The sequence below is a fragment of the Leuciscus leuciscus genome (genome assembly GCF_965113295.1).
Source record: "Leuciscus leuciscus genome assembly, chromosome: 1".
Taxonomy (NCBI): domain Eukaryota; kingdom Metazoa; phylum Chordata; class Actinopteri; order Cypriniformes; family Leuciscidae; genus Leuciscus; species Leuciscus leuciscus.
The window spans coordinates 69652618-69668602 of record NC_138725.1 but is presented as its reverse complement, the minus strand read 5'-3'; the positions used below and the strand labels follow the sequence as shown (position 1 = coordinate 69668602).

At 36.9% G+C, this 15985-nt stretch overlaps 1 protein-coding gene across 1 annotated transcript in view; it reads left to right on the top strand.

The window, feature by feature from the left end:
* The first annotated feature begins 1826 nt into the window (after positions 1 to 1826).
* The window catches only part of fam20ca (FAM20C golgi associated secretory pathway kinase a), a 72108-nt gene continuing 57949 nt past the window's right edge, over positions 1827 to 15985 (top strand). The window contains exons 1-3 of the mRNA XM_082185625.1: positions 1827 to 2791; positions 5151 to 5329; positions 11807 to 11885. Coding sequence (XP_082041751.1) covers positions 2238 to 2791; positions 5151 to 5329; positions 11807 to 11885 — 812 coding nt within the window. The 5' untranslated portion in view covers positions 1827 to 2237. The remainder of the gene's footprint in view (positions 2792 to 5150; positions 5330 to 11806; positions 11886 to 15985) is intronic.

The following is a 15985-nucleotide window of genomic DNA, read 5'->3' as shown; positions in this document are numbered from 1 at the left end:
TTATACCTTTAAAAGGAGCTGAAACTGGCTTACATTAAGGAGGACAGTGCAAAATATGGAAACATTCATTAAAGCCATTTAGCAGTTGAACAAAGGGGATCCCAGCCTACAACCCTGATTCATTTTACTCTCGTGCTGTATTCATAAATGTGCTCTCTATATTTTTTTGGTTTTATCATTCAAGATGAGCTCATACTACACTGGCATGAGAATGCTTTTTTATCCTTATGTAATCTATAAGTCTTTTAATATTCTTTCACTCAGAATCGAATAGGACGTTACAGTTAGAGTTGGTATGCTGTTTACAAGAGTGGACAGAACACATCATATTTTAGAAAAACCTCTGAAACCATATTCATAGCTCTCTTACGATGTGCAATTTCCAAGAGTTTTAATGTGACCTGCATATATATAAAAAAAGAAAACCTCTTGTTTATCTGTTAGTTTCAATATAAATGAACCCCGTAGCTGAAGGAACACCCACACGTGTTTTTCTGCAGGACTATTTCTGCTGTTATTACTGCAAATACTTCAACTGCAGATCTAGGAAATATTAGGGATAATTTTAGCAACAGCTGCTATAGATCCTGCAGCAGAGATAAAAGAAACGGGAGGGGTTTGAAGTTTTGGAAGGCAACACATATAGGAATGTTTGTCATATTACACTGAGTTCTATGCAGATGTAGATACTGTAAAGTTCCATAACAAGATCGACTAAAATTCTATTAAATTAATATTTTGCAATCAAGTCTTGGATCTAAAACAGTGATGTTCATCAACAATCGTGTTTTTTTTTGTTTTTTTTTCATAATTGCATAGATTTTTCTAAAGTTAACATTTAAACCAGTTATTTGAAATTTTGAGACATAATTTCTTATCTGCTAGTTTTGAGTCAAGATAAATGCGTTCTCATCAAAATACATGCCCCAGACATAAACCATGGCAAACTGCCATATCAAATTCATAATTATTGTTAGGCTGATGAAAAACTCCTTTTCTGATGAAAATATATTTCATTACCATACTGCTTTGGATTTACATCCTCATGAGGCAAATCTTTCTAAATCTGTTAGTTTGGGAAAATGTATTCAAATTGTCCATAAAGCAGGCTACTTTACTTTATTATCTTAATTTCCCACCCGGAAGTCTCAGCGTTTATGGAGAGCTCTTGCATCACAATAGAGAAGTTGATCTTAAATACATAAATGCTGAGGTTGACAGCTCAGGTTAAAAACAAATCATAAAACCAGACACCCAAAACTTTTATGAATAACATTAACAAACACTATATGCTTAAAGGGACAGTTACCCCAAAAGTAATATTTTGTCATCATTTACTCACCCTTGCGTCGTTCCAAAACTATTTGTTTCTTTCTTTGATAAGGGTGAATTCAGGTTAATCAAGACACTTTTCCCCACTCATCTCAATGGGGAAAAAAGTGTCCTGAATTCACCATGATTTTAATTTTGACTGATTTCTTGAACAGATACATTCAAATAATTAGAAATTTTAAAAGACTTTTGATTAATTTATTTCCCTTAATATTCACATTGTATCTACTGATATATTAAGCATTATGTGGTGTTTTTTTTATAATTTAATTTTATTAATGACAGTTTTACCACCACCGATCATCAGTTAACGTGAGTCTAATGCGCATCAGCGCCCTCTGTCTTCACACAAAGGAACTGCACTGGCATTCCAAGCCGAATATCTTTTTTGAGTCGCTCTTCCTTGAGTCTCATGGACTCAGCCAATCTGAATGCTGTGACGAGGAGAGGCAGGATCCCAATATTTAACACACAGGGCACTGATACATCTACACCTGTCACTGACTGCTCTCCATGAAGAACTAATGCACTTTATCTCTCTCTTCACATACTGAAGAAATCCACACATGGGACTGCCGACCCGACGTCCGTGCGGTTCTTGAGAAGTCAAACGGCGGTTTCCTCGTGTTTTGTCATTATTTACCGGGACATTTTTACAGATGCGCTTTATCATGATGAACTGAAGGTGTAAGGATGCGACTTCACCAAAATCAACTATGCCGATAATAAATCTTTCTTGATAGGCTACACCTGGAAACAGCAGGATGCAGAAGAAGATTATTGCACCTATTTGAACATGGATCTCGTATCATAAGGAGGATTACAGAAGGACACCACACAACATCCTTTATTAGTATAGCCTGGCTGTATCATATTGTGGCAAGTGCTTTAGGTAGCCTATAAAGATGATCCTTTTCCGTAAATTTCGCGTGTTGATTTTAATGGTGTTTCTGGTCGCCTGCACCATGCACATCATGATAGACCTGTTACCTAAGCTGGAGAAGCGCGCGGCGGGCTCGAGCTCCAGCGCTGGAGGAGGAGGCGGCTGCTCCTGCGCTCACACCCCGGGCGAGGAGCCTCGATCCTGGGCTAAGCAGCGCGCCAGAGCCGCCGCCGCCGAACCGGGCTGGCCTAATAAACACTCTTTGAGATTACTGCAGGATTTCAGCAATGAACCCAACTCCAATCTCACTTCGCACTCACGGGAGAAGGTGACCGAGAGAGGCGAGTCTGGAAAGAGAGTGAGACAGCTGCAGTTGGGCTCGGAGAAGAGGGGTTTGATGAGAGACACAGCGAGCGGACAGAAGCAGAGAGCTGTCCAGGGTTCCTCCAGACTGAAGGCGCTCTATGAGAATCCGCTGTATGGGACTGAGCTGCCTCATCTCACTGAAGATGACACCTTATTCAACCTCAACGCTGATATCAGATTCTACCCCAAAGCTGCCGGACAACAAGAATGGCAAGTGCTACTCTAAACCTGGTGTGGGCTATATTGTTATGTTATGTTGTTTAAAAGTGAGCTGTTAAGTCCCGGGACCGGGTCCTATAACGCACATGGAGGTTGTCAATATTCTGAAAAAGAATCCTGTTGAAGATGACTTATTTGACTTATGAATAAAAATTATTTTATTTATTTTTTTGGTTGAATGCACTTACAATGCACTTATTGTGTTGATGTTGCATTGCAAACACTTTTATTGGGGTGGATACTGGTAAGGTTAGGGACATGTTTGGTGGAATGGGTATATTTAATGGAGGGTTAAGGTGTAATTATATATTTTAGCTATAATTATTTGCAGGTATTTTAAAAAGAATAAGTAGAGTGTAAAACATGTACACAATAAGTGCATTGATTAATCGAAACATTTGTACAAAGACACTCAATATAAAGCGGCTTGGCCTGGTAAATGGTTCGATTTGTTTGTTGGCCAAACAATATATGTTTCTACAATAAACAGAAATTACTTTCAATAATCCGGGATCACCAGTGATCCCTGACGGGTAAGGGTAAACCTGTCCTGAGAAATATTCACAGCAATAAAAAAGTGTGACAACTTGCCCCAGTCTTGCTTCTAAAGAGATGATATAAAGAAAAGCATTGAAAGCGATTGCTCCTATTTAATCCCAAAGCATTAGGAAAAGAAGAATAGAAAGTGAAACAATGTCCCAGTTATATGCATAATTAAAATGTTAATCTAGACTGGAAAGTTGTCACAACTATAATATGTATAGTCAAAAAATGGCAATTAAACAAAATGTGTTTTTTCTTGCAGTGCTTTTGTATTTTGGTTTTAAGCACCTAGTTACCAAATGACATATTACGATAATTGGGATAATTTTTGCTGATCTTGTTTTGTTTCGCAGTTTTCCTGTTTAAATTTTGCTGAAAAGTACGTTTATTAGTTTGTAATGTGTTTTAAATATACATATTGTGGAGAATTTCTTTTTCACTTTAGAAAATAGATCACATTTCTAACAAAGACATTTTTCTCGAATCAGAGTTAATAAACTAGAGGTTCCCATTGTGACTAAATGCTTTTTTGTAGAACCTATATGGTATGTCCCTTTACAGAAAATGTGTTTATCCAAAAGCAACAGGAAAAACTAGTATTTCAAGAATGGCTAGAGCTAAGAAATGTTTCTCACATCACACCTTGGGCCAGGAGTCATAATTTTCTCGTTTTGTCTAGTAATAATCATAAAAAGTAATATTCTCAATGGAAATCAACAGTGAAAGCAACGATTAAAAGAGGGAAGTACATCTCTTAAATCTAGAGCTAAAAATAAGAGCGCATATGTTGTGGAAAGACGTGATACTTTTATAATTTCCAGTTGATACTGAGTCATTGTGAGTGTTAAAAGCTTTGCTGCTAGGACTCGTCTCTGTTCCTCTGGTGTGATGTGTTGTTTTCTTCAGAGCTGTCAGATGCATTAAGCTGAAGGTTTTTTTTTTTGTTTTTTTGTTGGTGTCATGCCCTTTGTTTTCTCCTGCGTCCTCTCTTTTTGTTCTTCACCCGGCAAGCTCTGGCGTCCTCAGGGATATATCTCAGCTGATTCTCTCTGCCTTTAACTATGACTGTATTACTAAACATGCCTTTTAACCATGCCTGACTGATCCAGATTAACTAAACAGGAACAGTTGAGTTAAAGGCCTTTTTAACAGTGCTTTGTTAATCACTGAGAATGCATGTGACAGCTTGTCATCCAGATGATGTCACATTACAGTTTAATATTGCTTTTCCTGTTTTGATGGGACGCATTTTTTTTAATAGACAGAACTCGTGTCTTTTTTTGCTTGTGTGTTGTTGTGAGGTCAGAGGCCTCAGGGAAATGAAGTACAGCTGATGTATTCAGTCATTTCACTGTCATCACAGTATTTTCTGTGCATGACATCAGTCCAGCCAACACATTCAAACATGATCACCTTCATTTAAATGTTTTAAAATAGCTTTCACAGTCATCAAACTTAATACTAAATGGTCGAATTCTAATTGAAGCTAGTATGTTAATATAATTTAAATAAATAAATAAAACTTATGAATCAAAAAAATATGAATCAGTGAAAATGTCTAAAATTGCTGTATTATTAATGCCAGGCCAGAGGTTGTCGATGTCACTTGTGTAAAGACACACTGCGCGCCTATAGACTGAACACGCAATGCGCATGACGTCAATGTTTTCTCAAATTCGCACATTTACACATTTACACTCACAAAGTTGCATGGCTTTTATCTCATTTTGAGTTAATCTTAATGTAATAAGCTGGGTTGGTAGTGTGCTGGTAGTGACTAATGTCCTCCACTGTCCTTTATCAACAGGCATAACGAGGGAAACGTGGAGGAGGAGTACAGTCCGGCAGGGGAGGCCTCTGCTGAGTCGTATCCCAACTGGCTCCGCTTCCACATCGGGATCAACCGATATGAGCTGTATTCCAGACACACCCCTGTCATAGGGGCCCTGCTGAAGGACCTGGTCTCCCAGAGGATCACCAGTGTAGGTAGGTACGGGTACAGGACCTGTTCCCGTTTAATGGAACAGCCTAGGTGAAGTGGGATGGCTTTAGGTGCTGTGCTGCCATCCCGAAAGCAATTATTGCCAAGTGGTTTAGAGCCATTATAGGAATGAAATGAGCCAACTAGGTCAGTGGTGTGCACAGTGTCATTTTGGTTGAATCACAATGAATTTTTGAGGCTAAGGGTGTGTTCACACCTGGCATGTTTGGTTTGATTTAAATGAACCCTGGTGCGATTGCTCTGTTAGTGCGGTTCATTTGAATAAGTGCGAACACTGCCATCTGAACCCTGGTGCGCACCAACCAAGTGGCCTGAGTCCCCTGAAAAGATGGGTCTCGGCCTGCTTTCAAACTAACTCTGGAAAGGTTTGACTGATATATGATTGCAACACGGACCAATGTCATCTAAATGAACCAAAACTAGAAGGTGATGTCACAAGATGTGAGCCTAAAAAGGACAGAATGCTCACGCATACATATTTTTCTCGTCATAGTGGCAATGTTGCCATCACAGTTCGGTACAAACATCAGAACGTCTTCTCCTCACAGCAGATCTTTGTTTGTGTTTGTGACGGAGGGATTCCCGCCACTGTTTTGACTCCTTTACACATTTTGTAAGCTCTTCACGAGTTCTCTGCTTCGTCATATACCATCATATGCACACACAGCGAGCACATTTAGCCCAGCACACAGCATTGTTTGGAATGTTCAACAAGGTCCGTCATGAAAGTGTATGTCAAAAAAAGTAGTTTTTTGGTTTTGTATATTTAGGTTTGGTGTTAAAAATGACAATGTGAGCACTAAGTGAACCAGGGCTAAATTAATCATTTACTTTTTTGGTCCAGACCAAAAGAACCAAGAGAGCCGAACTACAAGTGTGAACACAACCCTAAAGGGCTTTATTGGATATAATGTGCATGTTTTAGTGGATGAGGAACATGAAAATCTCAATAATTTGAGAAAATTTGGCTCTTTCAACAAATAGTGTACACTTAGTTGTGAAAACTATTAGATATGTTACATAAACTATTATCAAACATAAGATGAATATGGCATGAAAAATAGTTACACATTAAATGTTTATATTATTTATTTTTTTTCTCAGAAATTGCACTGTCAATGAAGCTCAAAAATGTGTTGCTGTTACCAAAGCTATTGTAAGAATAGCTGTAAAGGTTAAACAAATGAATTGAATATAATAGTGAATTACAAACCTCCAACTTAGTTACTGTATTTAGGTTAAATCTCTAACCCTATTACCAATTGGGTGTACTGTTAATTACTCACAACGCAACCAAATACAGAAATGTGCTGCAAATACTCACAACGCAACCAATACAGAAATGTGCTGCAAATATACTCACAACACAACCAAATACAGAAACGCGCTGCAAATACTCACAATGCAATCAAATACACAAATACACTGCAAATACTCACAACGCAACCAATACAGAATCACGCTGCAAATACTCACAATGCAACCAAATACAGAAACACGCTGCAAATAATAATAATAATAATAATTCATTACATTTATATAGCGCTTTTCTCAGCACTCAAAGCGCTTTACATAGAAGGGGGAATCTCCTCAACCACCACCAATGTGCAGCATCCACTTGGATGATGCGACGGCAGCCATATTGCGCAAGAACGCCCACCACACACCAGCTTACTGGTGGAGAGGAGACAGTGATGAAGCCAATCAGTATGGGGATGATTAGGAGGCCATGATGGACAGAGGCCACTGGGCAAATTTGGCCAGGATGCCGGGGTTACACCCCTACTCTTTCGAAAGACATCCTGGGATTTTTAATGACCACAGAGAGTCAGGGCCTCGGTTTAACGTCTCATCCGAAGGACATCCAAATACTCACAACGCAACCAATACAGAAAAGCACAGCAAATACTCACAATGCAACCAAATACAGAAATGCGCTGCAAATACTCACAACGCAACCAAATACAGAAACGCACTGCAAATACTCACAACGCAACCAAATACAGAAACGCGCTGCAAATACTCACAACGCAACCAAATACAGAAATGTGCTGCAAATATACTCACAACACAACCAAATACAGAAACGCGCTGCAAATACTCACAATGCAATCAAATACACAAATACACTGCAAATACTCACAACGCAACCAATACAGAATCACGCTGCAAATACTCACAGTATAACCAAATACAGAAACATGCTGCAAATACTCACAACGCACATACGATCAGGATGTTAAAATAAACAAAAAACTCACTTTTCAGGTCATCGACAACACCACTGACGAGTATTCATTGAAGAATAAGCGATCCCATCCAGGTTTGTATTTTCTGTATTTGGTCGCGTTGTGAGTATTTGCAGCATGTTTCTGTATTTGGTTGCGTTGTGAGTATTTGCAGCGTATTTGATTGCATTGTGAGTATTTGCAGCATGTTTGTGTATTTGGTTGCGTTGTGAGTATTGATGCATACTCACTGATGCATAAGGCACACAAAATGGGACTTCAGGATTTTCAAAGTCGTCATCCAATTGGTTGAATTGTACAGGATTTCCGGGAGACATGTGTGTCGCGTTCTTTAACAGTCCGCCTAGAAACAAAGATGTCGTGATGCTAAACCCCCTCATTGAAGAAGAAAGCCATCGTGTTTACAACTGTGACAATGAGCACTACTCAGGATCAACTAAGCACTGGATTATCAAAATATTTGGAGACTGATGTGCTATTGTCGCAGTAAATTTGCACATTGTTTTTGAATGAATGATTTATTGGTTGCATACCGGTCTGTTATTGTGGGGACATCGACTTTCCCGCCCCTAAACATGATGGTAAACAAAACGACCTGTGATTGGTTGCTTTAGATGTCAGTCAGACGTTCTCTTGGGCGGTCCTTGGCCAATGAAAGCTGCTATGTAATCCAGACCTTCTGCCGTCAGTCTGAAGGTCTGGCTACGTGAGACTAACATTTTGGTAAGAAGGTCTCAGATCTCTTAAATAAAATTAAAACTGCTCATAAAATATTTAGTCCAGGGGTAGGCAATGTCGGTCCTGTAGAGCCGCTGTCCTGCAGAGTTTAGCTCCAACCTTGAAGAAAACTCGCCTGCCTGTAGCCTCAGTAATCGTGAAGACATTGATTAGCTTGCTGAGGTGTGTTTGATTAGGGTTGAAGCTAAACTCTGCGGGACAGTGGCCCTCCAGAACCGATGTTGCCTACCCCTGATTTAGTCTGACCTCCTGAGGTTGACATTTTTGAAGGTTAAGCATGTCCTTTCACTCTTCAATTACTGAAAATGGTTTGTAAGACTGTACTTAATTTGTAAGAGTTTCAGAACCTATTTTGTCCTCTATTTGTGGAAAGTGCCTTTTATTTAGAAGGTTGTGAGGTATTCAGAATGATGTATATGCATGTATGTGCATGCACTCAGGCACTTGAGATGGCTAGTGAACATCAGGGCCTATTTCTGTAGGCAGAATGATGGCAGAAGCGGCATGCACACTTCCTTTTATTCCCTAGAGAGAGTGCAATTGACAACTTATCTTCTTCCATTAGTCTGAAAGTCCACCTGAAGATCTTACATGACTTTTTTTTTTCCAGCCCTGAGCACGTCAGTCTGAGACATCTGTATTGTGTATCTCTAACTTAAGAAATTATAACTACAAACCTCAGAAGTTTGCTTCATGTGGTAACATCTGAATGAAGTGGATTTATTTGAATAAACCTAACACCAACTAAATCCATTTTAAGGGTTATTAAAAATTGCTTAATGATGGTGAAGTGTATAAATTCTACTGTGACTGTCACCACTTTAGCATACTTTCAAAAAGAGTACTTATTACTGAAATAATATGCTTTAAAAGAATATATTTAAGTGTGAACTGTTTTTAGATACTTAATTACATGTTATTTGCAATTAAATAAAAAAAAGATTATACACTCAAATTTCTGGGCTGTTTCAACCGCATGTTTGGGTCAAATATGGACAAACCCATGGTTTATACATGGTTTCAATTTTAAAATTTTAAACCCAACAGTTGGGTTTTCCATATTTGACCCAAACATGGGTTGAAAAGACCCAGCTTTTATTTTAAGAATGCAGTTTAAATGTATATTAAATGCAATCAGTTGAGCTTAAGTGTTTTTTCCCCAACCCAAATAAGTAGTGCTTAAGTACACCTTTTTATGCAATTTCATAATTACTTATATTGTCTTTGAAACATGGTTAAAATGTACTGCTGAGTGTACTGACAAGTATTTATGGTAAACTGAAATCTAATATATTTGTAATTACACATTTGTAATGAAGTTGCAATTTATACATTTAAATATATTAAATATTAAAGTAAAATTTTAATTTGATATTATTACAAAGTCAGTCATGAAAGTGACCTTTTATTTCATTAATATTATATTATCTGAAAGTAGTTTTTTTTTTCAGATTTGACGTATACTACAATTGCATTTTTAGTGTTGCTGAGAATATTTGAGTTCACACTTTTCACAAACTTACAAATAGCTTAATTATAGTTTTCTGTATGTTAAGCAGGGATAGGAGAAGGTATTTAACATTTAAAAAAATGATCTCTATATGGTAAGAATTGCCTATGTTCACTTTTTACACTGTGGCTCAATGCATCCTCTGGAACAAATAGCACCTTGCTGGAGGTAATTTTAGTCATATTAGGATTAATTAAGGTTATAAAGCCTTGATGAAATACTCCACAGTCATTGCAGCGCTTTTAAAAAATTACACTAAAATAGTGTTGCTGGAAACATTCAGGACGCATTTAATCAAATAAATAGAGCAGTTCTCTGGGGATTGAAGCATATCAAAAGATGTGCAGTTAAACAGTACTTGTTTGTGTATGTGTAGACCTATATACACTAGACTAGATGATAACACTAAGAGTTACGGCATTGTGGCTTTGTTCCAACTGACGTGTCTCTGCTCAACTAATGAGTTCAATAAGACTTTACTGCTGCAGAATTGCACAGGTGCTCTCTGGGGAAATATTATACAGAGATTTTTTTGGGGATTACTCAACGTAAAGCTGTATCAGCCATCTTTGCTGTCCAATCTCATTAATCAGCCTGACAAAACATGTGTTCTGCTGATCTAAGGTCAGTTTTCTGACTTCTCTCATAGTTTTAGGACTTCCAAGAACTAGACTGTCTGGATCTAACACTTAAAAAGAAAATGTGAGACAGGCACTGACACAGCCCGGGCTGGAAAAGCCATGAGAAACATGACTTCACTCTCTAGACAGTATGGTGTAATTTTGGGGGATTATTCGCTTTGTAGTAAATATGATTTGTTGTGACTAAGTTAAGCTGCCGAAGGCCTACGTACACGCAAACCACTTGTGCACACTTGCGAGGGACTTCATTTAAACTTCAAATAGTTTAAAATGCTCTCCAAAATTCTTAGACCACAAAAGTAATGTAATGATATTTATATATATATAGTCTATATGTTTGTGTGTGTATATATATATGTATGTATGTATGTGTGTGTGTGTATATATATATATATATATATATATATTATGTATGTATGTGTATATATCATGTCATGTATTAATTCATAAATATCATCACATTTTTTTACTTTATTCCCACCCAATTTATGTCCCAATAAAATTGAATGCAGAAATTTTAAAAACATATACTAAAACATTGTACTGCAATGCATGTATGAATCTGTGTTGTTTTAGTATCAGTGTTATTTTATATGCTATTATAGTTTGTATTATATTTTGTATTATATTTTTAAGTAGTTTGCTATTTTTATTTTATGTTTTTTTTTCAAGCATTTTTTATGTTGATTTGAGTTAATTTGCTGTTTTGTCATTTTTTGTAATTTTTTTATTGTCTATATAGGTTGCTGATTTTTTTATTTTTTTAATAAATTATTGTTCAAATAAATTAAAATGATAAATTAAAACTAGCTGATATAAAAGTTTGTTTTTATATTTTTATTTCAGTTCATGTTTATTTTATTTCAAGTAACGAAAATGCTTTTTTTAATGGTTTGAGTGTTTTAGTTTTAGTTAACTACAATACTTTTAATTAAATGAACGTCACGTAATCAGCCCTTGATTATTCGTTTATGCACAACAAGTACCCTGAGATCGTCATATCACAAATATCTCATATATTTCAAATGTTTCAACTCTTTGACTATCATAAACCGCAGACGGTTGCTTAGTCTTGTAAATCTGCATGTGTTCATCATGAGATTTGCCGACAGCCTGACGAAATGCTCTAAGATCACCACTTCTGTTTACAAAACTGACTCCCAAAACATCACATCTAATACATAGTTGTGTGAGTTAGAGTGAAAGCTATTTAGCATGAATGCTGGAGGAGAAGGTTGTGTTAGTGTGTGGGTGTGTGTTCATATTGTCTTGTTTTTAGAAAGCTGGTCAGCTGGTGTTACAGTAATTATGTTCCTTTCACAGCTATGAAGTCAGGCGGCACTCAGCTGAAGCTCATCATGTCATTCCAGAACTACGGACAAGCCCTGTTCAAACCTATGAAGTAAGTGATACTGCAGTCTTTCATTTTTCATGAATGCATTTCCAAGAGAGAACCAGTTTTTTCAGAAAGTTCCTGGCATACTTTCATTTCAAGTGTACTTAAGAGGCGTGGACTAAGCCTTTTGTGTTTCAACAAAAACATGTGGTTCTGGTGTCAGATGTTGAACCAGATTTATGGTTCATGTAGTTGCAGACAGTCTTTATACATGTGTAAAATATAAAAAAAGTATGTTAAAAATAGAATGGTGTCAAGAAATGGGACAGGCTCGAATCTAATTCAAATCGCCACATGAGTATCAGGACTCAAACTTCTAACTACTTAAAGCTCCAGTCCGTAGCTCTTTTTGTGTTCAAAATTTACAACATTGATATAATAAGCGAGTACTTCATGAATCCATTTTCCAAAACGTGTTTTTGTCTTTTGTTACTACGGTACACCTATACTAAGTTTATATTCAGACTATTTTAGACTGGTTCGGGTCGTACCACTGTGGAGTATCCCAGTACCTGTGTGACTTGTCATAGACATAAACAAAGAGAAGTAGCTCCGGCTACAATGTTCTTCCACAAGACCCATGCAGTTCTGTTTATTAACCGCTAGAGCGCCAAAAGTTACTGACTGCAGCTTTAAAGTGATAATTCACAAAAAAATTTTTTATTTCTGTCATCATTTACTCACCCTCATGTTGGTCCAAACCCATAAAGGCCTGTTCACACTAAGGACAATAACTATATCTATATCGATAAAGATATCGTTACTGTTCTAAATAAAGAATAGCAGAGTCCACACCACAACTAACAATGATAATTTGAGAAATGTTATAGTTGGAATCACTTTCAGAATGATTTTTTTCCAGCTGATGAACCATAAATACATTGACAGCCACTCAGAATCCACCCTACTTGAAAGAGTTAGAGGATTTAAAGTGGCAGCGTGCACATATAATAAACAGAACAATATTTTGTGGACGCTAATGTAGTTATTGTTATAGTTATCTTTGGTCTGCATTGGAAATTTGTGTTCTGCATCAGCTAATTTACATAGTGGTGTGCCACAGGATTCTATACTAGGGCCTATTTTATTTTAAGGTTCTGTTTATGTTTTTTAAAGCATTGCATGGTATTGCCCCAAAATACTGTATATTGCTGACCTTTTGATACCTTATCAAAATACAAGAAATAAGAGATCTTCTAGTCAGATAATTCTTCCTGCACCTAAAACTAGATTCAAATCAATGGGTGATAGGGCGTTCTCCGTGGCTGCTCCACGCTTATGGAAAAGCTCTTCCAAAGCACATTAAATCTTCCCCATCTGTGGATACTTTTACGTCTAGTTTGAAGTCGGATCTTTTTAATATGGCTTTTAGAACTGATTAGAGTTAACAGGTTTTAATTTTGTTTGTGTAACTTTATGTAATTGCTTATGTTGTATTAATTATGCTGGAAAGCACTTTGGCCAATGGCAGTTGTTTTAATTGTGCTATAGAAATACAATTTGTATTGTATTGTATTGTTTCTTTATAGTTATCAATGTTGGTGTGAACGGGCCTTTAGATTTTAGTTCATCTTTAGGACACAGTGAAGATAATTATTTAAAATATGAGATTTGGTCTCTCCATTGAAAGTCTAAAATCTGATGCTTCACAACTTTCATAGATAGATCGTAAAAGTAATCCATATGAATCAAACGGTTTAAATCCTAGTTTTCTGAAGAGACACAGCCTCTTTATATGATGAACAGATTTAACTTAAGCTTTTTCATGCGCTTATGAACATTGACTGGGCGAAAATACGGAGGACATTCAAAGTTGGTAACGTGAAGCTCAAGCATGAGAACCAATGAGGTTCAATGATATTATGATATTGAACAAAGCGAAGATAAAATGAGTATACAGCTTTTTACCTGAGTTTTTCAAAATCCCCAATTGAAAAACTTTTTTTAAACCCACTAAAGATTGCATCTGAACTGAAGGATTATTAGTACCTCCTCAGTTGTGTTCGGCGTTTGTTAGCCGGCAGCATGAGCGTCCGTAAGATCTTTCCGGGTGGGTAATGATCAGTCTGGTTTTAATTAACATCGCCAGGCTTACACATTAATTAAAAACTGCGATACACTATCACACGCTCTCGGGGATATTTGCCAGAAGAAGCTGTAATAGCATATTACAAAACAGGGCGGATCGACGGAGTGTGTCTGCCATATTCCCTCTGTTGAAACAACACTGCCAGGGCTACCTGACTTATTCGTGATCAAATAATTACTATGTGATGGTTGATTGCTTCCACCCAGAGGAAAACCTTTTTTTTTCATTTTTTTATTTTTATTGTTATTGTTTTGTTTGATTATGCTTTGTCATTTGCCATCTGTGATTTCTTAGTCTTTCTTAGTGGGTACAGACACAAGCATTTGGTGGCTAAACACACACACACACACACACACACACACACACACAGAGAGAGAGAGAGAGAGAGAGAGAGAGAGAGAGAGAGAGAGAGAGAGAGAGAGAGAGAGAGAGAGATATTACAGTGGCATCAGGAGAGGCACAATTCACACACCAGACAAGGTGGCTTATCCATGTTTGGATTAGTGCTCCCTACTGAAAAAATCACTGGCTTAGGCCATGATGAATTACTGCTGGGATGTACAACATAATACTGTGCAAAGTCTTAGATGATTTTAAGATGTTTATTATTGTCTACTAGTAGGACATGCCAGTTTACATTTCTATGTCAAAATGAATTTTTTTTATTATTTTTTTAATCCATTGATATTTTTGTATAAGGAGCAGTGTTGTTTATATACTATTTAAATCATATTTGAAATCATTTTAATTTTTATATTTTCACTTTTCTTTTGAATTTTAGTTTTAGTCATTGAGTTGTGCTGGTCATTTTTTTTTTTTTTTATTGGCTTTTGTTTTGTTTTTATATTTATTTAGTTTTTTATTTATTTCAGTTGTAGTTAGTAACTTACATTTTTCATTTTATCTTCTTTCAGCTTTATTTCAATGACCTATTTTTAGTTTAAGAATGCTTTCACACTTGGTTCGATGGCCTGGTCCGAACCAGTGTTCGGCTGCTCGTTTTGTGGACTCAGGTACAGTTTGCGCTTGCACTTGAGTTAGGAAAACAGCGCTCAAATTATCCAAACGAACCGAACGCATCAAGGGCCAGATTAACTAATATCTAACAAACCCTCTTTTGATGTAAAATAAACTACTGTCAGGATTTACTAAAGGTACGCAATGAAAAATAAGCGCTGAAAAGGCGTGGACAGGGTTATTTTTTCGGCTTTCCTTATTGCATATGCATTTAAAAGAAGTTTCCCTTTCAAACGCAAAAATTATGGTCTATGACAGTTTTTAAATGAATCATGCGAGGTGATTTACTAAGTCAGTTTACTGGTATTTGCGCCATTATCTAACGACCCAAAAAGCATGTCTTAAACCAAACGCTAATTTGCGCTGCTCTTGGTAGATTGCATTGGTCATTATGGAAATTATCCAGCTGCATCTCTGTTCTTTTATTTACGCGTCGTCAGTAGATAACATGCAGAACTTTCCACTCCCGTCTGCGCTTTTTTGGAATTGCGCTCTCACACTAATTTTCCGTTTAGTAAATCTGGCCTAAGTAAAGTAAATGTAAGTAAAAAGTAAGGAAATCTTAGTTCAATGCCCTTGTCAGAACCAGAGTTCGATTGCTCTTTATGCAGACTCCAGTACGGGTCATGGGTGCACAGTCGAGTTCACATCATCCAAAGGAACCAAACTCTGATGTCAATCGAACTGGATAATTTCCTGAAATTTGGAAAGCACCAAAGTGCTAGTGTGGAAGAACCCTTAGTTTTAGGAAGTGACAACAACACTGACAAGGAGTCTGACAAAAGATTGTCCGATTCACATAGAGATATCTGATCTCACCGGCATCGAGTCCATCTGAGACTACATGAAGAGATGGAAAAAAAACTCAGACAGATTAAATCCATAAGAACTGTGGCAATATCACCAAGAGACTCGCAAGTATACCAAGGTCAAAAGCTGTTTTAGACACAAAGGGTGATCAAACCACATTTTAATTAGAAGTCAAGTTCATTTTTAAATA